The sequence below is a fragment of the Quercus suber genome, unplaced genomic scaffold (genome assembly GCF_002906115.3).
Source record: "Quercus suber isolate HL8 unplaced genomic scaffold, Cork oak 2.0 scaffold_17, whole genome shotgun sequence".
Lineage (NCBI taxonomy): Eukaryota > Viridiplantae > Streptophyta > Magnoliopsida > Fagales > Fagaceae > Quercus > Quercus suber.
In genome coordinates this window covers 1,826,069-1,853,679 of record NW_027069482.1, presented here as the reverse complement: position 1 = coordinate 1,853,679, position 27,611 = coordinate 1,826,069, and the positions used below count along the sequence as shown (strand labels likewise).

At 36.0% G+C, this 27,611-nt stretch overlaps 1 protein-coding gene and 1 long non-coding RNA gene across 4 annotated transcripts in view; both read right to left on the bottom strand.

Annotated features, from left to right (window-relative positions):
* The window catches only part of LOC112006887 (protein TRANSPARENT TESTA 9), a 58,350-nt gene that overhangs the window by 1,534 nt on the left and 29,205 nt on the right, over nt 1-27,611 (bottom strand). For all 3 annotated transcript variants that reach the window (XM_065760087.1, XM_065760093.1, XM_065760096.1), the window contains 5 exons: nt 21,107-21,244; nt 15,907-16,012; nt 15,745-15,816; nt 15,555-15,613; nt 15,156-15,315 (listed from right to left, as the gene is read on the bottom strand). In XM_065760087.1, the coding sequence (XP_065616159.1) occupies nt 15,156-15,315; nt 15,555-15,613; nt 15,745-15,816; nt 15,907-16,012; nt 21,107-21,244 (535 nt within the window). The remainder of the gene's footprint in view (nt 1-15,155; nt 15,316-15,554; nt 15,614-15,744; nt 15,817-15,906; nt 16,013-21,106; nt 21,245-27,611) is intronic.
* On the bottom strand, nt 4,682-6,033 carry LOC136061794 (uncharacterized). The gene is made up of 2 exons (XR_010623664.1): nt 5,912-6,033; nt 4,682-5,720 (listed from the first exon to the last, which is right to left on the bottom strand). It is a non-coding gene; the product is annotated as an uncharacterized LOC136061794 (long non-coding RNA).

Genomic DNA, 27,611 nt, shown 5'->3' with positions numbered 1-27,611 from the left:
GAAAACATTCATTCATATAGCCATTGGTATAGGAAAATCTATCAATTTGATGCCACTCTAGAGCCTTCCACTTTGTACATCGATCGACTGAATCATTTATAAACCAAAATCAATCAGAAAAATATACACATGCCTAAGCATGAAAATCTTCCAAATTTTGCAAGGATAAATGATGTAATACACTTTAAATCTTGGCTTTAATTTGAACATTAAATAGCATTAAGTGTAGAAGGGGGTAAAAAACAACTATGTTCACTATTTATGACAAGCATCACTTTATTCATAAATTTTACTTTGTTGACACTTATAAAATAGGTTCTCAATTTATCCAAGCGCTTATAATGTTCTATGAGCCCACCATTTTATAAATTTAGGAAGGGTTATAAATCCTGTTGTGTTGCCTCCCAATCAATCCAAACTGTCCATACAACAACGATCAAGCCATAATTCCAAAGTCTTGTACTATGACCGCATAAGCATGTAAAGAGTACATTTTTTTTTTAATAAGTAATAAGAAATATATTAAAAAAAGAAGGGTGTCACCTGAGTATATAGGAAGTATCCATCAGGGACAAAGTACAAATCAAGAGCATAAAGTACAAAAGTCCATGAAACCATGAATTGGAAAAAAAAAAAAAAAAAAACGAGAGCCCTAACACTGCAACCCAATCCAAAAGAATCTTAAAAAAGAAGAGTTTAAGATCAGAAACTATTTTCTCTAAATCCTCAAAATGTCAGTTATTCATCTCCTGCCATATGCACCACATCAAACAACGAGGGATAACCATCCAAATAGCATTATGCCCCCAAACTTTCCTTGCCAACAAGCCAACAACTCCACCACTGTCTTCAGCGTCTTTGGCATAACCCAATAAATGCCAAACAAGGTAAACACCATAGACCACAAATCAGAAGCAAGGGGAAAAAGGATAAGGACGTGGTCTATTGATTCCCCATTTCTTTTACACATACAACACCAATCTAAAATCAAAATCTTTTGTTTTCGAAGATTATTAATAGTCATAATATTCCCCAAAGCTGCAGTCCNTTTTTTTTTTTTTTTTTTTTTTTGAGAAAGAAGACTTCAAAATTTGTATTAAGAAATAGGCAAATCTACCTGATAAGCAACTAAAGTATGTGATGGGACATCTTCCATGCAAAAAAACTAATGACATGACGTATGTGCCTAGCTAGATTGTGAACTATTTAATTACCAAGAATAGAGGTTTTGAGTGAGTGCTGGGGTTGAAATTAAAGTTTCCTTAATTTTCATGCACTTGTGTGTGTATGTATATATATGTATATATATGTGTGTGTATATGTGTGCATGGTACTATCAGATAGGCACCTCCCAAAATATAAACCAAATATTTTAATTTATTTGTTACTAAGTAGTCATTTTTTTTAGAGATAGTCAAATAAGGTAAAATGAGTATCATGAGGTGCCTAACACATTTTTCATGTATAAATGAATTCTTGAATTTTTTTTTCTTATATTTTATTTTACTCATATAAGCTTTTACTAGTAGGTTAGAAGACTCTAAAACCTTCAAAACTTCGGTTTAGTGATAAAATTTATTAAGACATAAGTGACAAATACACGATCGAATATATATATATATATATATCAAAGGTTAATTAGAATCTTGATAATTGGTAGTGGTTCTCTTTTTAATTCATTTATGCTCTACTAAGGGTGTTCGTGGTGCAATGCAGTGCAGTTTTTGGTCATTTTTAGTACCGCACTTTGCGATGCGATTTAGCTAAAATCATAACTGCACTGCACCTTATTTTTGTAGTCACATGTGCAGTGTAATGCAGTTTAGAATTTAGCCAAAATCATAACCATATCGCACCTCATTTTTGCAATCACATGCGTGGTGTAGTGTATAAGATGCGGTTTGAATGGCTTGAAGTTTGTGTATTTTTCAAATTTTGAGCTTTTCCTACCCATCCCAAAACTAATTTTTCCATTTGTTTTGGGAAAAGTTTTAAACTACTAAGCTAGTTTTTCTTTATTTTGGACTAGCTTTCTTAGTCAACATTTGCTATGATTATCAAACTTTTTTTTTTTTTTTTTTAAACTAAGGTTTTATTTATTTATTTATTTATTTTAATTTATACAAGATTGTTTAAAACTAGGGCTATTAAACTATTAATAATATATTTAATATTAAAAATAAATTAAAATATTAATATATAAAGAGTGTGCGATGCAGTGCAGTTTATGTGATTTTCTTATTATAAAATTACAAACTACACTACACCATGCGATGTACTGTTACTTGCGGTGTGATACGGTTATGTCATTTTACGAGCGATTTTGGTGCGATTTTTGCGGTTTCTACGATTTGGTGAACACCCCTACTCTACACTATCCTTTGCCTTGCACATGCATCACTAGTGTGGAGATTAGATTGAAATCCAATATTGGCAGGATGTTCAAATTAAGATAACTGTTATTAAACATATGTTATGGGGTGCTTAACATCTTTTTCATAACCAAATGCACAATTTCAGTCAGCACATATTTTATTACTAATTAGGGTAAGAAAATCTAAGCACTCACGACCATATATAATAAAATAAATTGAAAAATAGAGTGGTCAATTAGACCAAAGAGAAAAATAAAATCATGTTAATGGTGACAATTGACAAATCCACATTTGTTCCCATAGCCCCAGCTACACGAGCATGGATCATGACATAGTGGTCAGCCTGGATCCTATTAATAATTAATGGCATTTTCATAATTATCATAACTTTAACTGCATTCAATTTTTTTCATAATTATCATAGCTTTAACTGCATTCAATTTTTTTACTTGAAAAATGTAATTTTTCCTTCAATGCACTTTACCCACAAAACTTCATTGTAGAAATTTACTACAAATTTATTCGTTTATACTTCAATAGTAATCATTTCTATAAAAACATACAATAAAAAAACATTTTAGTAAAATCTATTTAATTAGCAACATATTAGTTATAGAAAGAATAATTTTTAGCATTTGTGAACATCTTGAGTTGAACTTGGGATAGTTCAACAGTTCAAACTTGGTTCATTTCGTAATTGAGTTCAATGGTTTGTTTAGTTAATGAAAAAGTTGAAACAAGAATCTTAAATAGTCAGAAGTCAAATTCTTCACAAGTAGCTCAATTTACTTATTATACCCTTTGCTAATAGAATGCAATGGTAGATCGACCATCCTTAGTAGGCTGATGCCACTAATGTGACGTCTGATACGGAATGATGTTTAAAAATTCTCATGTTTGGTTGCAAATTACACTAGAGAATCTGATGCTAGAGAAATCTAAATTCCCCCTTTAACCCCCTTTTAATAAGAATGTGAATTCTCTTTAAAACAAATGAATATCTAGATTCCCAAACTTAAAAGAAATTGCATTTTTTATAAATTGACAATTTTAATCCTGTTTCTTTATCATTTAAGTAATTGAGATAAAATATAAAACAAATCATCAATATCTTCTCCTGTCATTATCTCTTCTTGCCAAAACAACATAAACAAGATAAACATCTCTGTTGATACATTCATCTTTTCTTTTTTTAGACTATAATTTTAATGAATTTATCATAATTTATATTTTGTTTTTCATTATTTATTTAGAGGATTTTTTTTTTTTTTAACTTATATTGGATTTACAAATCTAAGAATAGAATGTGAAAAATAAATAATTCAGTTAAGATTCTTTAGAATAAACCAAACATTATAATCTCACATTCTTAAGAATCTTATTAGATTCCCAATTAAACTAAACATAAGAATGGTTACATTCTTAAGCATAGTTCTCAGAACCGGACCAGACCGGAAAGTCGGACCTTGAAAACTGTAAACTGTGATGAAAACCAATTTTTTAAGCATAAAGAACCAAGTATATGTGGCAATTCCGTGAGGTCCAACTGGTCAAGAACCGTGCGGTCCAACCCCTTAGCAATTTTTTTTTTTTTAAAAAAAACAACTTAATATAATTTTATTCTACTTAATTAAATTATCCATCTCTTACAAGGAATAAAAAAAATTATAATTAAAATCCTTCAAAGATATTCAACTTTACTTCAAAAATTAATCATAAATTTTTTATAAATTTAATATCTATATTTAAGCTTTAATTAATTATTAAATTAATTATGACGTCATCACGGTTCGACCCCGGTTCAACTTCGGTTCGACCTCAAAAACCTTGAACCTCTCCTTTTTACGGTTCAATGAACGGTCCGAATCTGAAAACCTTGTTCTTAAGCACCCAAATTGCAAGGTATCACATTCCTAAGAATCTAAACGCTAGGAGTAATATGAATTCTCTCGTACCAAACGCCATCTAAAGGTTGTGATAATCATGAACTGTCATTGCCCAAAATTGTCATGATAAAATTAGTTACTGGTTTATGACACAAAGCATGGACTTTATGCCTAATGATCAGGTGGTAATTATGAATACATGGGCAAACTTGAGACCAAGCAAGTTGATTGTCAGTAATGACTGAGCAAAAATGCAAGACACCTAGGGCTTCAATAATTTAGGGGGAAGAAAAACTTAACATATAAGTATAATAGAACCCTGAAACAACCTATGGTAGATTCATCAATTTCACCCAACCAGGCCCAGGATAGAGCTATTTTGTCCATGATCCCGAGTCATAAATGTAGCACGCTCGAACGAAATAATATAAACAATATATATTAAAGATTGTTTTCAATTTTTCTTCCTCAAATACGTCTATTCTGTCCATATTTAGACAGTTCCTTTTAGCTGCATTTTGTAGGCTCCTGGTAAATTATGAAACATTATAATTGTGTCCGCCTATTTCCTGCCATCACGCACCCACAGTTATCAATTTGTAGAATACGTTTTGACAAAAGAGAAAGTGCACAAAAAGCTGCACTATGGGATCGCCTCAAATATACAAATGTTTTTACACAGCTTACGAACAAGGGAAAGAAGAGAGAGCCTAAGGTTAGAGCTGCTAAAGAATGAGAGCAAAAAGGCTTAATATACATTTCTTTTTTTGAGGGGGGTGGGAGGGGCAGAGGAAACCTAGTATACAAAGAATGGAACTAAATTTCTTGTGCTAATCTACAATTCCGGGTATATCTAAGATTTGCCTGAACACATATACACAAGGGTGGCTGGATATGTTGCCACCCCATGAGCAGAAGCAAACTATTATTGGAGGGGTCCCGTTACTATATGCCCGCACACATTAATCATTCATTCTAGGAAACTTTTTATAGGAAATTGAAAAAGCTGTCAAAAAAGTTGGTAACTTTTTCATTTTTCCATAAAAAATTTTCTAAAATGGTTTTACTAATGTATGACCTAAGGATATACGTTAGTAAAACTCTTATTGGAAAACTTACATTAGGGGACCTAAAACAAATTGGATGGTGTTATATATGAAGATGAGGCCTTGGGAGGACTGACAGAAGGGTTTGAAGATTCTACAGGTTTTTCAAGGTCAAATAAAGGTTTCAGTCGTCTTTCCACCTCATTACTTTGTAATTTAGCCTCCTCAAGAATCATAGACAAAGCAGACTTGCAAGATTCCTCATCACGAAATGCCATGGTCCATCTCCCATCAACAAGAGCTTTTGTCTTCACTTTTCCGTAAGCACCAGATTTAGCAGGATCCAGAAAGGGTAAAGTGGATGGTCGGATACGCACGTGTAACCATCTTGAATGCTTGTCATCGATTCTGGGCTGATGGCAGAAAACAAGATTGAAATGTTTGCAGTAATATAATCTTGATAAAGCTCAATATTATGGGTGTATCAACAGAGTGCATGGTTACTGTTCTATGCACAGAAAAGTTACATCTGTGATGGAAGCCCATCTACACACAAAAATAAAAGATGAGATAAATAGCATGGAAACGTTAAAGGTATACATACATTAGAGCCAGCCAACGGTGCAGCAACACGAACAACTCCAAATTGCTGCTTCAAGGGTAATACTTCTGCAAGCACAAGCCACCCAGATGTTCCCATAGAGATTGCTAGAAAGGAGAAATGACTTTCTTAAAAAAAAAAAAAAAAAAAAAAAAAAAAAAAAAAAAAGCAACTCTAGAAGGATTCCAACAAATCTTATCGTCCCTAACTCCCCTCAAAGAAATTCCATAAATACTATACAGAAAATTACATAAGAATTCCATCTCCCAATCTTGAATGGCTCTTACAAAATTTAAATCCTAGAAGAGAACACCATTTAGGAACTTCATCAAATTAGCCACATAAGCCTCCTTATTTCAACTTATAGCAAATAATTCCAGATAGCTCAATCTCAAAGGAGTGTCCCCACACCAAATGTCCAACTAGAATCTAACAGTAAACCCAGCTCCAGCCTCAAACTGGAGTGACGAGCAAAAGATGGCCAGTCATGACTAATAGATTTCCACAAACTCACCCTAGTGTTGGCCTTTCGAATTCTTTCAAACCATTCTCAGGCCCAAGTGTCTTTGAGGTGGAGGAGAATTCTTCAAAGTCTGGCCCAAGCATCACTACGAGAACTCTGTTTCTCAAGTAGAGCCAACGGGCCCGATGTGCAAAGGCATCGATGGACCTCCTCCTCCCATGGTGGTAGATTGTATGGCTTCACAACAACACCGGGTTTGCCGGGTATGTCCAATATGGTGGTTTCACAGCCAATATATTCCAGGTTTGTGTTGCAGCTGATTGGGACTTTCTTTTCCGATCTTCTCTTAGGTTTGTCAAGAGCTGGGCTCGTGAGTTTGGGGTTAAGGATGGAGATGAGGTTGGATATGAAAGTCTTACTAGGGATGGATTAATTGGGCAATGGGTTGAATGTTGTTGTTGAGCTTGATCAACCCAAACTCGCAATGGTCCCACTAAGGCAGATTGTGTCTTTTCTGGGGACTGCGTTTTGAATGGGGATGTAGTGGGCACTTTAGAATTGGTTTTGGGTGAGGAGGATATTTGTAATCCTCTAGAGATTGCCGCTCTTGGGCTGGCCTTCTCGACTGAGATGGACAGAGGTATTAAAGTGTTGAGTTTTGATGATACACTGGCTATTTCTAACTGGGTGAAATACGGAATCCCTGGTTTCAGTAAATTGGTTATGCTTCCTGTAAACCAATATGAGAAGTTATGCATTACTTTATTAGAGAGGCTAGAATATGAGATTGAGGCTGCCAACTTGTTGCATAGGGAAGATACTGTCGAAAAAGTGTGAAATCTACAAGTAAATGGAAGAGAGTGTTGTGGAATTTGATATCCTCGGTTAATTATGATGGCAGGTAGAATGTTGGTTGCTCAACTGTGTTCAAGGGTTTATGGCCCAAATGATAATACTGCAAGGGGGCAGATGTGGGATGAGTTGGTTGGTATTCAGCATTATTGGAATGTTCCATTATGCTGCATGCGGGAGTTCAACATCGTTCGTTTTCCAAGTGAACGGATGAGTGGTTCATGTCTCACTCTGGCTATGGAAAAATTTTCTGAGTTTATTAGGGATCTTAACTTGATAGATTTTCCATTAGAGGGAGGAAGCTTTTACCTGGTCTAGTGGTTCTGATCAGCCTTCGATGTCTAGGATAGATAGAGCTTTGGTTTCTCCTGATTGAGAGGAACGTTTTCCAGATGTGATCCAATAGATTTTACCTCACCCTATTTCAAACCACTTCCCAATTCTTTTGGAGGCTGGGGGAATTGTGAGGGGAAAGAGTCCTTTCAGGTTTGAGAATATGTGGCTTAAAATGGAGGGGTTTGTAGATAAAGTACACTCACGGCAGAACCAGCATTCTCTCTCTGGTGCACTAAGTTTTGTTTTTGCCAAGAAGTTGAAGGCTTTGAAAGAAGACATTATTCAATAGAACCGCAGAGAGTTTGGTAATGTTGGTCGTCAAAAGAAAGAATTGTTGAAGGCCTTCAATGATGCAGGGCATTTCAAGTTGTTGCATCCTAATCCTCTTGTGAATAGTCAATCAGTTAGTTAGATGATTGCTTAAGCAATAGCCAATAGGATTTAGACACTAGTCAAGCATCTAGAAGGCTCCAATGCCAAAACAAATAGTATAAGTACCACATTGTAGTTACTTTGTGATTAGTTTTTGAATACAATTACATAGATTAGCCTAGTGCTATTTTCAAGAGATGGATTTCTCTTAAGAAGGTTTTGTCACACCTTGTTCACTGTTCTAAGCAACTCTCATTTCCCTTTAATCAATTCTAAGCCAAAACAGAAGCCCCCTTAGAATCCCTGCATCAAATTGGTATCAGAGCTCGAGATCCTTAGGATTTAAGTTCTTGTATTGTTTCTCATTCTGTCATCAAGAACCTGTCAAGATCCTATCTTGATTTCATTCCCAGCCTTAATACCTTACCTTTATCAAAATAAAAGCCTTCAATTGTGCTGGCAAGATTCTGCAGTAGTGAAAGATGGTGTTTGAGAAGGAAAGGAAGGACAAAGGGATGAAAGTAGTGGTTCAAGAGGCAGCCTTGGAGACTCATGCAGCCAATGATCCAGGAGTTTTGGAGCAGCACTTTGCCTTAGAACATGAAGTGGAAGCGTTGAGGAGGCAAATCCATGCCTTGACAGAGCAGGTTCGAAGAAATGAAATACAGAAGCCAAACAACCACGATTATCATGGAAGTGAGGCATCAAATGAAGAAAGCTATGAGGATCCTTTTGCCTACAACCCAAGGATAAGACATGGAAGGCAAATTCTTGTTCTGCAACCAAGGGATCATGAGCAAAAGTGGGAATCCAACTTCAAGATTGAGTTAACTGAGTTCTATAGTAGCTTTAATCATGAAGAATTCATGGACTGGCTCAACCAAGTGGAAAGAATCTTTGATTTCCATGAGGTACCAGACTACAAGAAGGTGAAATTGGTAGCAAATAAACTCAAGGGCAGGGCATTTGTTTGGTGGAGGCAGTTGCAGGTCCAAAGGGTGAGAATGGGAAAAGGAAAGATGCAAGAATGGTTCAAAACAAAGAGACAATTACAAAAGCAATTCCTGCCTTTCAACTACTTGAAAAGTATCTTCCAAAATTTGCATAGGAAGTCATTGCAAACTGAAGCCTCAAGAAACCAAGTACCAGCAAGTGCAAGTCCTTGGCAGCAATCTTGGCCAACCATAGTGATTACTGGCAGACCATGAAGGACAAAGGAAATGCAACAGAGTGTTTTTCTGTTAATGCAGTACCTGGTCTATCAAAGGCAGCCATTGCATGCAAGCACAGCACAAGCAATGGAATTTTCAAGTGTTACAATTGTGGCGGACAAATCTATGAAGTCCCTAACAAATGGTAGTCAGCCATGAAGTTGGAAGGAAAATCCTTGATGGCGGAAGGGATTAAAGAAGAAGGTATAACATTGATCCTTGATAAATACCTTGCAAGCACCCAAGGAAGATATGCTAATGAATGCAGCCGTGTATGAAGAAGAAGAAGAAGAAGAGGAAGTCAATGATAGCATATTGCCAATCGAAAACAATAAAGTGAAAGAATGCATTCTAGAAATCGTACATGATCCATTTGTGGAAGAAGTAGATGCTAATATAGAGCAAGAAGGAGGTGAAGTTAGAGCTTCAAGAGGGTGCTTGGGGTTCTTATCAATCAATAGCTTTCAAGATTGTGTTCTTTATGATAAGAAGACCATGAATGTTTGTCATCTCTTACTTGCAAGTGGAAGGCCACATCAACATGATAGGAAAACCATCCATGGTAGAAGGTGTAGCGCACACATTATGTACAAGATGGTACACCCCTACCATTTGCAAACAAAGAAGAGGAAAGTGAACCCCAAGCCAATGGTCAAGATGAAGGTTGGTTCAGTTGTGTGGGACTTCGCTGTGCAGAAGCAGCAGCCTTTCGTGTGCTGCCAAGAGTAGAAAAATCATTACACAATGCAACTACATCATCCTAGAAGGCTAGAAATTCATACAAATCTTGTGGCAATCAAGAGCACTTGAGGTCAAGTGCTTCTTAAGAGGGATAGTCTTGATGCAGGGCATTTCAAGTTGTTGCATCCTAATCCTCTTGTGAATAGTTAGTTAGTTAGTTAGTTAGATGATTGCTTAAGCAGTAGCCAATAGGATTTAGACACTTGTCAAGCATCTAGAAGGCTCCAATGCCAAACAAATAGCATAAGTACCACATTGTAGGTACTTTGTGATTAGTTTTTTGAATGCAATTACATAGATTAGCCTAGCGCTATTTTCAAGAGATGGATTTCTCTTAAGAAGGTTTTGTCACACCTTGTTCACTGTTCTAAGCAACTCTCATTTCCCTTAATCAATTCTTAGCCTAAATAGCAGCCCCCTTAGAATCCCTGCATCATTGAATCTTTTGAATGCTAAGGAAGGGATGGTTGGACTTTTTGCTTTGGAAAAATAGGAAAGGGATGCAGTGAGGTCTCAAGTAGAGCATCATCTCTTCGTGGAAGAAATCTCTTGGAGACAAAAAACTAGGATGTTATGCATTAAGGAGGGTGATAATAATACTAAATTCTTCCATAAGGTGGCTAATTCCCATAAACGGCATAATATTATAACTGAGTTGTTTGGAGGTGTATAGGGTGATATATAAGGAGGAATCCGAGGTGGTTGCTCAGGTAGTACAATTCTATAAAACTTTGTATCAAAAGACAAAGGAGTGGAGGCCTTTTGTGGAAGATTTGGAGTTTGATCAACTTGGGGGGTTAGACAAGGGCTGGCTTGAAAGGAGGTTTGAGAAGGAGGAGATTCTTCTAGATATTAGAGATTTGGAAGGGGATAAAGCTCTAAGTCCGGATGGTTTTTCTATGGCATTGTACCATCATTGTTGAAGAGTGGTGGAAAGAGATGTTTTAGCAGTCTTTGAAGAGTTTTATCAACATGGTAAGTTTGAAAAATCTCTCAATGCTACTTTCATAACTCTAAGAGCATTAGAATTGGGGAATGCAAATGCCAAATCAAAGAATTCTAAACTTAAGTATTGCAAATTTTTTTGCAATACTGCTACAGTGCAATTCAATCTTTAGAATTGCACTGTAGCGCAATTGTAAAACCAAAAACAATATTTTATTCTCTCACTTATCCTCTCTCATTCTGACTCTCACTTCCTCTCTATCTCTCACAAGTCACAACTCCTCCCTCCTCACACCCTCTCTCACATCTCTCTTGTTCAAAGCTTGCACAGGTGCTGGGTTTTGGATTTTGGAGGTTGGATCAACATGGATTGGCGAGCTAGGTTTGGATCAGTGGGCTAGGATCGGTTGATGGTGGGTTTGGATCAGTTGATCGGTGGGTTTGAAACGGTGGATCTATTGATCGGTGGGTGGATCTGTTGGGTTGATCATCGGTAGCTTCGATGATGACTCCGGTGATTTTTTTGAATGGGTTTGCTTCGGTGGCATTGCTTTAGTTTTGGTTTGGTTTTGGTTTTGGTTTCTATTTTCTCATCTACCCTCTCTCACACTCTGGCTTGCTGTTGGCCGAAGGCGTGGCAATGATGGCGTTTGCTGATCAGTGATGGCATTTCTCACGACAGTGATGGTGTTTTTCTGGGTATTTTTGACGACCTAGGTTTCAAATCAGCGGCGTGAGTTTCTAATCGATGGCTTGGGTTTGCTGATTAGTGGCTTGGGTGGTGGGTGTGGTGGCCGTTGTTGGCTCCACTGGCTTGATGGTTTGTGTGCGTGTGGCTCTGTTGATGGTTTGATGGTTTGTGTTTGTGGGTGTGTGGCTTTGTTGATGGTTTGTGTTTGTGTGTGTGTGTGGCTCTATGTGTGTGGTGATGGGTACGGATTGGTTGATCAGTGTATCATGGGTCTCTCTGTGTGTGTGGCTCTGTGTATTGAACCGGTGCTAGAGGTTGAGGGAGAAAGAGAGGAAAAAAAATGACTGTTGGAAAGCCCAGGAAAATGTGACGAATTATGCCAAGTTTGAAAAAAAGTGACGGTTGGAAAGAAATAATAAAGAAAGATTAAAAAATAATATTTTAATAAAAATAGAGTTCTAGGATGCTGGAGGTATTGTAAAATGGTATGGTATAATGATAAAGTGGCTTTTTGGAATGGTAAAATAGAGTAGAATTGGAATTTTCCAATGCTAATGCTCTAATCCCTAAAAAGAATGGTGCTTCCAACATTTGAGACTTTAGACCTATTAGTTTGGTGGGCAGTATGTAAGGTTTTGGCAAATCGTTTGAAAGTGGTTTTAGATAAGTTGATATCCGAGTCTCAAAATAGTTTTGTGGGTGATAGACAAATCCTTGACTCAGTTCTTATTGCCAATGAGTGCGCAGACAACCAAGTAAAGAGTAAGATTCTGGGGGTTATCTGTAAGTTAGATATTGAGAAAGCCTATGATCATATGAATTGGGAGGCCCCACAAGATCTATTGAAGAGAATGGGTTTTGGGGAAAAGTGGTGTAGATGGATCCAGAATTGTATATCCACAGTCCAATTTTCTGTCTTAGTCAATGGCTCTCCAACTGACTTTTTTGGTAGCACTAGGGGATTGAGACAAGGGGACCCGCTATCTCCTATGCTGTTTTTTATTCTAATGGAGGTAATTAGAAGGATGTTGAAAAGAATGGAGGGTGTTGGCTTACTTTGTAGTTTCAAGGTTGAGGGTAAGCATGGTGGTGGGGAATGTGTATCACATTTCCTATTTGTAGATGATACAATTTTGTTTTATGATGCAGATGTAGAGCAAATCCTTCATATTCAATGTTATTACTTTGTTATCGGGTTGTGATAGGCTTGAAGGTCAATGTGCAGAAAAGTGAAATGGTTCCACTAGGGAAGGTAAATAATGTGCACGCTTTGGCAAAGATTTTGGGTTGTAGGGTTGGGACTTTGCCTATGTCTTATCTTGGTATGCCGTTAGGGTCTTCTCATAAGTCACCTTAAATTTGGAATCTTATTCTAGAGAAAATTGAGTGGAAGTTGGCTGGGTGGAAGAAGCTGTATTTGTCAAAGGGTAATAGATTAACGCTAATTAAGAGTACGTTATCTAGTCTACCTACTTATTTTCTATCGTTGTTCACCATTCCTACTCGTGGCTAATAGAATTGAAAAGTTGCAAAGAGACTTCTTTTGGGGTGATAACAAGACTCATTTGGTAGGATGGAATAAAGTGTGTGCGCCTATGGCTAATGGTGGTTTGGGTATAAGGAAACTAACTACATTCAATAAAGCTTTAGTAGGGAATTGGCTTTGGTGATTTGGGATTGAGGAGTCATGACTATGGTGGAGGGTGGTAGCTTCGAAGTTTGGGGAAGAGTGGGGTGATGGACTTCCAATTTGGATAGGGGTGCTCATGGGTGTGGTTTATGGAGAGGTATCCATATGGGTTGGGAGGACTTAAAAAAAAATACTCAATTTGTTGTTTGGGTGGAGAATAGAGCGAGATTTTGGCAAGATAGGTGGTGTGGGGATCAACCCCCCCCAATTGGCTTTCCTGTGGCTGTATAGTATTGCCAGTAATAGGGAGGCTTCAGTTGAGTCTTCCTTGGCAAGGTTGGGGGCGGGGGAAAGGCAGAGTTGGAATGTTTGCATGTTTGCTTCATTTGGGATCTAAGTGATTGGGAGATGGATACATGGGCGGTTTTCACTCATATCTTGGAATCCAATATTCCTTCAATGGATTATGGGGTCCAGATGAGATGGAAATTGGAGAGAAATGGAGATTTTGACATTCGCTTGTTTTATAATAAGTGCAAGGTTCTTTTTCCATTGTCTTTTCTTGGAAAGATATTTGGAAAGTCAAGGCCCCTTGGCATGGTTCCTTCTTTGTTTGGACTGTAGCTTGGAATAGGATTCTTACAGGTGATAATTTGAGACTTAGGGGCTTTGATTTTGTTGACAAGTGTATTATGTGTCGTTGTTGTGGGAAGACTCTGGATCACTTATTGCTTCATTGTGAGATGGCTCATCAATTGTGGAGTTTCATTTTCAAATCTTTTGGGATCTCATGGGTCCATCCTAGCACAGTTCCAAATTTTCTTTTTGGTTGTTGGAATTGGTTAGGGAAGCACTCCGCTAAAATCTGGAACTTGGTTCCTTTGTGCTTAGTGTGGTGTCTTTGGAGGAAGCATAATCAACGGACCTTTGAAAACTTAGACAGTTTTGGAGACCAGTTGCTTAGTTCTTTTAGTGGATCTTTGTTTGACTGGTCTCGAGCTTGGGGACTCACATCTAGTGATTCTCTCCCCTTAATCCTAAACTCTCTTATCCTTTGTAATTAATTTTTGTTTTATTTTTTCTTTCTCTTTGTTCTTTTTGGTTTTCTTTGTGCATTTCATGCATAAAGCAGCTTCATGAATATACATCTTTCTTACTTATGAAAAAAAAAAAACAAGGTTCTGAAACTTGGACCAAGTTCTTCAAGCATCAAGTAGCAAGAATGGGTGTCAACTAGTTGAATAAATAGGTAAAGAGTACAAATGTTGAGCTACCAAGGATGAAGTAATAACCTCTAAAGAGGCTAGAGCAAGAAATAGCTTCCAAAACTTTAGGGTCAACTAAACATCCTCAACAGAGTAATCAAAAAATGGTCACATGTATTCTTCTCCACTATTCTATTATAAGCAAAATAATACTCTTGTCACCTCCTTAATTGGCACGTTCTTTTTTACTACTTCTAATAAGGTTATTTTGTGTTATCCTCTACGTTTTTTCATTCCTCACTGGTGCATTAATTGCTACCCTCTACACATGATCAAACCACCTTAAGCAACTCTACCTCATCTTTTCATCAATAGGGGTCACCCCTATTTTTAAGCAAATTACTTCATTTCAAATCCTTCTTCCTTTTTTCCACTTAACTTATCTATCTAAACATTCTCAACTACACTCATTTTATGAATATGTTGCTTCTTAATAACTCAACATTCAATACCATAGAGCAAATTTGGTCTTATAACAGTTGTATAAAATTTCTCCTTAACTCAATAGCTATTCTACAATCACACAATCTTCCTAGTACACTTCTTCACTTCATTCATATCCTATGATTTACATCCTTTCCAGACTCTTCATCCTTATGAATTCTTAGTATCGTTTTTAGTATCAAGTATTACAAACCCTTCATCTTTGTTTCTAAAGGTGTATATATATATATATATATGTATAGTAAAAAAAATAACATCATTTATAGAATATCAATAAGTACAGGATAGAAAACTGACCAATTCTTAATTCGGTTCCAGGCTTTGGACCTGAGGTATCTAGTCCAGAAGTTCTCGCTCGGAAGCTTTCAGGAACATCAGCAGGAGCACAAATAGGAGGTTGGTCAGGCAATACTCTACCAAGGGAGAATATTTGAAGTTGATGTAGGAGTACAAATACCTAAATTTTGAAAGGGTGACAAATATTAGCAAAAGAAATAATGCATTATGATTTACCATAAAGCTCTAACAAAAGCAAATGCATAATATGTACAAATGTGTTTTACGTTTAACTACAATATAAGCTTCTTACTTTTCCAAAGGATTTAAATGTCATTGATGAAACCAGAAAGTGTCAAGTCTATCTGAAACTTCTAAAGCTCAATAAGAAGAGATATGACAAAAAGTACAAACTCAAACCTTAACCAACTCGCACATTCTCTCACCAGCAGTAAATGATGATTCAGCTGGAATAATATCTGTAAGTGCACCAATTTATCAATAAATAAAATAAATAAAAAATAAGGGAACAAATCCAATGAAGAAACAGTAATCTATTCAGGAAAGCATCTAATAAAAATAAACTATATTATGACAGTTTTCAATATACCATCAGAATAGGACCTCTGTGATGGCAAGAGGATGCACTTGGGCTCTTTCCGAGGAGCTGAAGCCTCAATTGCTACAGGTAGAAAATTTGTAGTACAAACTCATTACTCAAAACATTTAACATCAACTCAACAGTCACAACATCAAACTCCACAATGAATACCTCTTTTACACATTTTCCACTCATCACAAAGGAATGCTAAAAGTAGATCAACCCAGATTCCTCTAATTTCTTGTTGAATAGCAATAGTACAGTTCCTGTATGAATCCTGTGCATGAGAAAACCATTTGAAGTAAATTGCATAGTATAACATGTAACTGCAACAATAGAATATTTGAAACTGTAGAAATGTTACATGGATGGCAGTAGAAACCAACACAATTTTCTTATGCTATTGTCTTTACATTGTTAGTTTATTATTTTCAGGTCCTAGCATTAGTTTTCATATTGTCTTCCCATACAAGTCTCCCTTTCTCTAAGAAAATGATAAGAATGTGAGAATGCTTTGTGTATATCCTATTGCTCTCATTTGGCACGAGTAAGCGAGTTTTATTTACCCAAAAAAAAAAAATCAAGCTGGTTGAACTCAAATCTTATGTTGTTTAATTATCTATCCTACACCATATATTTTGTTGATTATTGGTTATTGGTTATTACTAATTTTATGGTATAATATATCATACTAAGTCTTATTGTTACATAAAATATGGCAAGGCAGATTATGTGTATTAGACCATTGATGGAATTAGACAATCACAACCTACTTCGACTCATTATGGACATGCAACTCCTGGTTCTTGTTTCCATGATGCTCCCACTACTCAACCTAACAAGCTCATTCGGCGATTGCAGAGTGCACTTCCTTCTTCTTCAACTACTAATTTAGTTGATTCAGGTAATGCTGCATGCATGACTAATACATCCTTGTCTTGGGTCATTGACTCCCACACTAGCAAACATATATCAAGTATATTATTTTTCTTTTTTGATTTGACTCATGTTAAATACCAAATTGTTTTAGCTAATAGTCATTCTCAGCCAATCCTTGAAAAAGGTGTTCTTCATCCTATAAATTCATTATCTTTATCCTCCAGCCTCTATGTCCCTAATTTTCCTTTGATTTGATTTATGCTAATCAATTGACTAAATCTTTACAATGTGAAATTCTTTTTTCCTCTTATTTCTTGTATCTTTCAAAACTTCAAGACCAAGAAGATGATTGGTTCAGGGCATGAAAAGGATAGCCTATATTATCTGGATCTGGATGGCTCTTTCTTTCTCATTTCATTAGTCTTGAGTGCTACCATCTCTCCTCTCCAGTGGCATTTACGTCCTTGGCCATACTCAAGTCAACAATTCCTGCATTGAGCCATTTGTGTAGTTTAGAGAGTGAAGCATGCCTGTTAGGGAAGCATCATTGTAGTTCCTTTTCGAGCAGTCATAAACATCAATCTCAGTCCTTTGATACAATTACTTTAGGATGCCATGGTTTTTTTTTTTAAAGAAATGATGTAACCATGGGCGAATAATTTTCTTTTTCGTCACAAATTCATCTATTCAAGACTAATTTTATGGGCCCACATGTTACATCCAACCAAAGTAAAAGTCATGTGGTTTTAAAGGTCTATTTATGTGTCCTAAGGTTAAGAAAAATTTTAATTTGGGTTTTTATTTAACAATTTACGGTCAATTTTGTATTAAACGGAAAAATTGTAATGTCTGCAACCCTCGCAAATTTTCTATATATTTAAGTTAATGTTCTATTATTTATATCCTCATTGGGTTTTTTAGTTTACTAGACAAATTAGGAATTCTAATACCACTAGTACAAAAAAAAGTGCTTATAGTTATATATAATTATGCTTAATGAGTCCTAATACCACTAGCACATAGTACTCTTCTCTTTCTTTTTTTCTTCTTCTCGTTCTTGTTTGATAAACTACCACTTATCCCAAAAGCTTAAACTATTAGAAAATTGTGAATTTAATCATTTAAACATTATTCCAACACTCCCCCTCATGTGTGAGGTCAAACTCTCCCAAAATAACTAACATGTGGGATTTTTATTTTTTATTTTTAAATGGGAGATGGGGTTCATACTCAAGGCTATCTGCTCTAACATCATTATCAACTATGAATTATCCTAGATATTAACCCCGTTAGGAAATGATTAATTAAATCATTTGAACACTATTTTAACATATGTTACTATTCATGGGTACTATTCATACAACCGATGAGTACCATATATTTCTCTTTTTTCCCTTCTTTATAACCCTAAATCAAGCTTGTACTCTTTCCTATCAAAACCCCTAAATCCACCACAACCACAAATAAACAAATTCCCCAACTTGTCCTGCATTGTGAAAGAGAGATCTAACTTAACTCATATAGTTTCTAAATTCTATAATGAAATTCTTGTTGAGTTTAATAACTGTATTAAGTTTCTCCAATCTAATAATGAAATAGAACTTTCTTAGTCTGTTCTGATTATTTTTGTGTTATTATTCATTAAACTAGTTGAGCACACACCTCTCAACAAAATGGCATTGCTTCCAACAAACCCCACCCACCCCGAGCATGGTCAGTTGCTGGCATCTTGCTGTTCAGTACAGAGGTACCAAAACACTTTTGCTGTTCAGTATTGTTTCACCACTTGCCATCTCATTAATCTTATGCCCTTCACTGTCCTGAATCAAAAGTTTTTGTTTTCTCTTTTATTTCCTAATTGCTCACCTTTTCCCCTACTCATACATTTGTTTGTCATCTTTCTTGTCTTAGATCCTAGCCCAGATAAGTTATCCATTCGGCCTCATAAATGTGTTTTCCTTGAGCATTCTCATAAAGGGTTATCAATATTTTAGTCTTGAGTCTCACAATTACTTCAGGAGTGATGATATTACCTTTTCTAAATCCACCTTTTTTTTCCTTGCCACATCAGAATTTGTCTTCTAACCGCATCTCTCTCCTATGCATATGTATTGTTACAATTCAGGAAACTATCTTTATTAGTACAATCATGTTTTCCATGAAATTACCAAACATATCAAGGTTGATTGTCACTTTATTCAAGATTTATTGATGAAGAAACAAATTGTCACTCCTCATATTTGCTCAGATGATCAGCTAGGTAATCTTCTGACCAAGTCATTAGCTCATGCCTCCTTTTAGAGGTTATCCTTCAAGCTATAACATGTAGATCAATGAGGGAGAAGTATTGGAATCATTTCTTGTTATTTTTATATTAGCTTGTTATTCTTATGTTAGCATAAAGGGTATTCCTACAATCATGTCATATCACTCTAATATATATATATATATATATGCTGCAGTGAATGGACTAATTAATTAATCCTTAAACCTATTTTAAATATTTCTTTCCATTACTTCTTCTCTCCCTTTTCTTCTCACCAAACCTAACCTTCCATATTTTACAACTCAACTACTGTTAACTAAAAATAATGGCCTGAGATTAATTAATTGATAACTCAAGGCACTCACTCTACATTAACTTCAACGTCTATTACCCCACAAAATTTGCATTGGAGCAATAGAAGAATAATGTAAAATTTATATCAAAGCTTCAACCACAATTACAATTAATTATAATTACTATACCCAAATATGGTACACAAAAGAATAACAATTTTGGAATTGTACTATCTCAAAATATTACTTATAGGCAAGGTTTTAAAAACTGGACCGGTCAAAGAGCTAGAAAAGATAGTGGTTTCCGATTTTATGGTTCGACCATGGTCGGACCGATGGTCAAACTGGTGATGTCATTAATATTTAATTAATAATTTTAAAATTATTAAAATAAATACATAAAACTAATTATGTTTAGTTAAAAAAATATAAATAATTTTATGTAATTTTTCACATATTATTAAGAATATTTAAAAAATAACAAATTGTAACTAAATATTAACATTTTAAAGTAATTATTCTTAAACCATTGAGATAATATTCCTCCAATACAAACAAAAGTAGGTTCATAATTTCATTATATCCAGAACTAAATGTTTTAAATAAAGAAATTTTAATATTCATTTGGTAATATCATAAGGATTAAGAATGAATAAATGGATTTAATAAATCTTTTCCAAAAATTAACAGGATTTATGGTTTTTCCTTTAATAAAGATGAATGTAGCATCTTCATAAAAAGAAAGAAAAGAGGCAATGTGGAATTGTAAAAGACATTCAGCTATCCAACTATTAAAACCTAGCTCACCCAACTTTATTACACCACAAATACATACATATAGTCCATTGACTCCACCATGATATGCATTCCCAAAAAAAAGTCTCAATGTAATTTATTATATGCTCTATCAACAATCCTTGATTCTCTCCCATATTAATGTTTAGTATTTGGATATTACTCCCCCATATTAATGTTTGGTATTTTGGAATTTGGATATTACTCAAAAGTTAAGGAAGACCAAAAGGAGGGTATTTATTAAAAAATTCCTTTTAATTTTATTTGACCAATGAGATTGGTTTTACTTGTGCAAAATTTTTAATTGGCATCAGCCAAATTAAAGAGATGAAGGAGGTTCACTACCCAACAAAACAAATAGTCAAATACAACAACAAAAATATCTCAGCAACCTAACATTTCTACTCTCTAGTCTCCACCTCTCTGGCTCTCTCAGTCCCTCTACCTAGCCTACGCTCTCTCCTTCTCTCTAAAAGACTAAAACACCGCATCCCTGAAACTGAAACATCCCCATAAAAAATTTCCCAAAGCATTACTAAGTTTCAGATCTAGAAAAAAAAGCAACATTTTGCTGCCCTCCCTTCATTGCTGCCCTAAGTTCCAGATCTGAGAAAAATAAATAAATAAATAAAAAACATTTTGCTGCAAAATAACTCCATTGTAGAGCATCTTCACAAAAATCTGAAAAAACCAGTTCAACCGTACCAGTTTCCAGTTATTCCGGTTAAACCGGCAGTTACCAGTTAAATACAATTTTTCTAAGATTTCCGGTTTTAAGAGAACCGGACTGGATCAGCTCCCGGTTCCAAGTTGAACCGGTCCAACTGGCCAGTCCGGTCCAGTTTTTAAAACCATGCTTATAGGTGCTCTTTTATTTGCCAAACTCAAGTTTCATTTAACAATAAACCAAATAATGCATAGTTCAAGATTCATATATCTAACAGTATAGACAATGCATAGTTCAAGATTCATATATCTAACAAGTATAGACACTACGTCTTACATCTATAGGCCTATGAAGTTGGCTGAGAAAATAAAGATGATAGATATCAATTAGTACTGCAATGCTATCAACAAACATTGAATTTGTATATCCAAAAAAAAAAAAACTATTGAATCATCAGAAGTTTTAACTTACTTTCAGCAATTTAAGATGATGGCCATTAAATTCAACCTCACTATATGGGAGCAACTGCCGCAAAAGCCAACCGCCATCCCATAATGTCTCTGCAGAAATATTTGAACGGCAAAAGAGGTTGACCAGTGCATCAAGTACCTAAAATAGATATCGCAATAAAAAAATGTTACAAGTTCCAGACTAACAAAAATTTGGAATCTCTCAACTTTCCCTTCGACAAAAAATACATCCAAATCAATTGTAATAATAATAACAAAGTGAAGAAAAATATCAGAAGTAAGCAGTCTCCATCCATATTATAAAAGGAGCTTCTATGGACAAAATAAAATTCGATGGCAGACTTGTATCATGCAGATTTCTTGCCCTATACGTGCACCTTAGTCTAGGTGAAAGCTAGGGATGGAAATGGGGCAGGTAGGGTAGGTTTCTCCATCTTTATCCTCATTACCCAGCTCTGCAACTTAAAGCCTCCCTCTATACCAACTCCAAATCTGAAGTAGAACATAATATCAATCACCAAACTCCTTAACTAGTGAAATCTCTTGTCATCAAATAAGAAATTTAGAATTGAATCCGCCTACACTAAGGAAAAGGTGTTTAAAGGAAGTAAGAGAGCTGCGGCTACCACTCGTTGCATAGCTCAAAGTCTGATGGCTTTTCACCAGACCAAAACATAAAACAAAACCAATGTCCACCTAATAAAATTCTCAACAGCCATTCCCAACCCACCCCACCTCATTAATCATAAAAGATAAGTAATTTTAAGAGAAAATGAGTTTAAATCAATCAAACTTAGCAAATTAAAAAATATAATAAAATAACAGGAGAAAATATTTTATGAGTAAAACTAACTGAATTAATAGAACAATAACATGATACAAAAGCTCCAAGGAAACAACATAAGAGTACAAGTTAAATGCTCAAGTTTCCCAAAAAGTCAAAAATACAGTTATCCAAGAAGGCCATCAGATTAAGGGTCTACACTAATCTAATGACATACAAAAATATAGGGAGCAGGAATGTTCACTCAGATATCTCAAAAGAAAGCCTTTGCCACTCAAAAGTCCTCTTCCTTCTTTCCATATATCCTCTTATTTCCTTCATTCCATAAACTCCACTTTACACATGATGGAACTAATATTCCATACTCTATTCTAAATGAAGTAGGTCCCCTCTCCCCAGAAGCATGGATAGGATATAAAGAAAGGAAATAAGTAGGTAAATTTTATAGAGTGCTTTTAATTAAAGGGACTCTACCTCACATGGATAAGTACAAACATTTCCATCCCACAAATCTCCTCTCCATCTTCTCTAGAATCGAATTCCATATTGTCTTATCCTTGAATTTAGCACTCAAAGGAAGACCCAAATATAGGATATAAAGAAAGGAAATAAGTAGGTAAATTAGATAGAGTGCTTTTAATTAAAGGGACTCTACCTCACTTGGATAAGTACAAACATTTCCATCCTGCTAATCTCCTCTCCATCTTCTCTAGAATCGGATTCCATATTGTCTTATCCTTGAATTTAGCACTCAAAGGAAAACCCAAATATTTCATTGGAAGAGTACCTTGATTGCAGCCAAGTACATTCAACAATAACCCAATATTATAAACCACTCCCACAAGAACCAATTCTAACTTTCCCATATTTATTTTTAGACCAGAAACTGCCTCAAACCAAATAAGAATCATATCATCAGAATCTGATCAAGGTCGGCATCACAAAAAATTAGTGTCATCAGCAAAGAGGAGTTGAGACACCAACAAAGATCTTCCCTCCAAACTACCAACACAAAAACCTGACATGCGGCCTTCCTGGACAGCTTTATCCAACATTCTTCCAAGAGCTTCCATGAGCAAGACAAATAGCAAAGGAAACAAAGGATCACCTTGTCTCAACCCTCTAGAACTCTCAAAAAAACCAAAGCAAGAACCATTAATCAAAATAGAGAAACAAACAGTAGATAGACAGAAGAAAATCCACTATCTCCACTTATCAAAGAACCCACTACACTCTAGCAACTTCATAAGAAAACCCCAACTAACATGATCAAAAGCCTTCTCAACATCTAGTTTACAAAGTAACCCTGGTAGACCGGTCTTCAATCTACTATCAAGGCATTCATTAGCAATATGATGCAGGGATTCTAAGGGGGCCGCTGTTTAGGCTTAGAATTGATTAAGGGAAATGAGAGTTGCTTAGAACAGTGAACAAGGTGTGACAAAACCTTCTTAAGAGAACTCCATCTCTTGAAAATAGCACTAGGCTAATCTATAAATTGCATTGAAAAACTAATCACAAAGTAACTACAATGTGGTACTTATACTATTTGTTCGGCATTGGAGCCTTCTAGATGCTTGACAAGTGTCTAAATCCTATTGGCTATTGCTTAAGCAATCATCTAACTAACTAACTATTCACAAGAGGATTAGGATGTAATAACTTGAAATGCCCTGCATCAGGACTCTCCCTCTTAAGAAGCACTTGACCTCAAGTGCTCTTGATTGCCACAAGATTTGTATCAATTTCTAGCCTTCTAGGATGATGTAGTTGCATTGTGTAACGAGTTTTCTACTCTTGGCAGCACACCAAAGGCTGCTGCTTCTGCACAGCGAAGTCCCACACAACTGAACCAACCTTCATCTCAACCATTGGCTTGGGGTTCACTTTCCTCGTCTTTGGTTGCAAATAGTAGGGGTGTACCATCTTGTACATAATGTGTGTGCTACACCTTCTACCATGGATGGTTTTGCTATCATGTTGACATGGCCTTCCACTTGCAAGTAAGAGATGACAAACATTCGTGGTCTTCTTATCATAAAGAACACAATCTTGAAAGCTATTGATTGATAATAATCCCAAGCACCCTCTTGAAACTCTAACTTCACCTCCTTCTTGCTCTATATTAGCATCTACTTCTTCCACAAATGGATCATATATGGGTTCTAGAATGCATTCCTTCACATTATTGTTTTCAATCGGCAAATGCCATCACTGACTTCCTCTTCTTCTTCTTCTTCTTCTTCTTCATACACAGGTGCATTCATTAGCATATCTTCCTTGGGTGCTTGCAAGGTATTATCAAGGATCAAAGTTATACCTTCTTCTTTAATCCCTTCTGCCATCAAGGATTTTCCTTCCAACATCATGGCTGACTTCCATTTGTTAGGGGCTTCATAGATTTGTCCTCCACAATTGTAACACTTGAAAATTCCATTGCTTGCACCATGCTTGCATGCAATGGCTGCCTTTGATAGACCAGGTACTGCATTAACAGAAAAACACTCTGCTGCATTTCCCTTGTCCTTCTGGGTCTGCCAATAATCATTCTTGGTTGGCCAAGATTGCTGCCAAGGACTTGCACTTGCTGGTACTTCGTTTCTAGAGGCTTCAGATTGCAAGGACTTCCTATGCAAATTTTGGAAGATAGTTTTCAAGTTGTTGAAAGGCAGGAATTGCTTTTGAAATTGTCTCTTCATTTTGAACCATTCATGCACCTTTCCTTTTCCCATTCTCACTCTTTGGACCTGCAACTGCCTCCACCAAACAAATGCACTGCCCTTGAGTTTATTTGCTACCAATTTCACCTTCTTGTAGTCTGGTACCTCATGGAAATCAAAGATTCTTTCCACTTGGTTGAGCCAGTCCATGAATTCTTCATGATTAAAGCTACCATAGAACTCAGATAACTCAATCTTGAAGTTGGATTCCCACTTTTGCTCATGATCCCTTGGTTGCAGAACAGGAATTTGCCTTCCATGTCTTATCCTTGGGTTGTTGTAGGCAAAAGGATCCTCATAGCTTTCTTCATTTGATGCCTCACTGCCATGATAATTGTGGTTGTTTGGCTTCTGTATTTCGTCTCTTCGAAGCTGCTCAGTCAAGGCATGGATTTGCCTCCTCAACGCTTCCACTTCATGTTCTAAGGCAAAGTGGTGCTCCAAAACTACTGGATCATTGGCTGCATGAGTTTCCAAGGCTGCCTCTTGAACCACTACTTTCATCCATTTGTCCTTCCTTTCCTTCTCAAACACCATCTTTCACTACTGCAGAATCTTGCCAGCACAATTGAAGGCTTCTATTTTGATAAAGGTAAGGTATTAAGGCTGGGAATGAAATCAAGATAGGATCTTGACAGGTTCTTGATGACAGAAAATGAGAAACAATACAAGAACTTAAATCCTAAGGATCTCAATCTCTGATACCAATTTGATGCAGGGAATCTAAGGGGGCTGCTGTTTAGGCTTAGAATTGATTAAGGGAAATGAGAGTTGCTTAGAACAGTGAACAAGGTGTGACAAAACCTTCTTAAGAGAAATCCATCTCTTGAAAATAGCACTAGGCTAATCTATGTAATTGCATTGAAAAACTAATCACAAAGTAACTACAATGTGGTACTTATACTATTTGTTTGGCATTGGAGCCTTCTAGATGCTTGACAAGTGTCTAAATCCTATTGGGTATTGCTTAAGCAATCATCTAACTAACTAACTATTCACAAGAGGATTAGGATGCAACAACTTGAAATGCCCTGCATCACAATAAGTACTGGGTCACGGGTCAAGAATCTGCCTGGTCAGAACAAAAGCATTCTGAGAAGCTGAAATAATATCTCCCATGACCATGCATAATCGAGTAGCCAATACTTTAGCAATAATTTTATACCCCCCCCCCCCGGGCGGCCCCAAAAAGAGGACTATTCAGGCAAAAGTCCCTAACTTCAACTACTGCAATTTTTTTGGGATAAGTGTAATGAAGGTTGCATTCAAACTTTTCTCAAACTGACCTCCAGCATAAAAATGATGAAAACCAGCCATAAGATCAAGTTTGAGAATCTTCCAGCAAGCTTGGAAGCATGCCACGGGAAAAATATCTGGCCCAGGCGATTTATCACCATTGAAATCTTCATCAAATATCTTTGCCTCCTCAAAAGGTCACTCTAACCAATCAGCTTTATCTCCAAATATCATTGGAAAATCCAACACATTTGGAAATGGTCGATCAACTTGTTGCTTTGTGTATAAATCCATGAAAAATTGAGAAATACAATTCGAAATCATATCCTGATTGGAAGACAAAATAACATTAACCATAAGACTCAAACTATTATTTCTTCTGTTAAAATTGGCCATCCTATGAAAAATTCTTGTATTGGAATCACCCTCCCTCAAGTGTAGTACCCTAGACTTTTGTCTCCAACTAATCTCTTCTAATAAAGTGAACTTCTCAATTGATGTGTAGAGATTAACCTGTTCTAATTTTTCCTAAGCTATTAGAGGGTGAGTCTCCCCTCTAGCATCTAGAGCATTAATTTACTCCAAAAATGTTGCTTCTTAATAGTGACATTGCCAAACTCCATTTCTTTACACTTTTTTTTTATCCAATTTCAAAGCTGCCAACTTCTTGGCCAATATATAACTAGGAATTCCTTGAAACAAATAGGATGCCCACTAGAATACAAGTTTTTTTTTTTTTTTTTTTTTTGGATAAGTTCTGAATAGAAAGATAGATAGTGGAAATTCTAAAAAAAAAAAAAACACATTGGTATCGATAGTTACCAAATATTTAGTTTCCCTTACCAAACTGAAATGGTTACCAATACAATTTTATTCATTAATTTCAACACATCTTAAAGCCTCATGGTAAGAACAAATAGTAAAAGCACCATTTTGCTTAATTTTCAACACTTTTTTTCCACCATTCGTACTCAATTCTGAACCAAATACAATATAAACATAGAAGAAATTAACCAATCCAACTCCCAATCTTGAACCAACTTCAAAAACATAGGGTTCCACTAAACCCGGTAACACCACATGATCAAACACTATACCAATCATGGAATTCTCTATGAAATCTCATGCTATAGATCTAGCCTTCCCCACCCATCAGCTATCCATGACAGAATTAATTGAGGCATTCTGATCAAGTGAGTAAGCAAACAAGTCTGGATAGAACTCCTTAAGAGGTTGATTTCCACACCAAAATCATGAGGTATGCTAACTAAACCCGAAGTCTAACCACCCCATTCCTCCCCAAATCTCCATAAACACTTTCCCAATAGGGCCTAAAGAGAACTTAAAGTCCACAACTAAGGTGCCCCACAAAATGTTTCTCTGAAACGTCTCCAACCGATTGTCCATGCTAGTAGGAATAGTAAAACATGAAAGGCTTATGTTGGTAAGCTCACAAATGTACTTTTCAGAAGTATTAGTCTCCCACCCTTAGAAAGCTTCTTCCCCAAAGACAACCTACATTCCATTTTCTCCAAAATATGATTTCACATTGATGTCACCTTAAAGGAAACTCCAAAAGGCATCCCTAGATAAGTCATTGGTAAGTTCCCAACTTTACAACCAAGGATACCAGTTAAATCTGCCATATTATCCACGTTGCATATTGGGACCACCTTGCTTTTACACAAATTAACTTTCAAACCTATAACAGCCTCAACGCATGTCAAATCCATTTGAAAATACAATAACTATTCAATATTGGGATC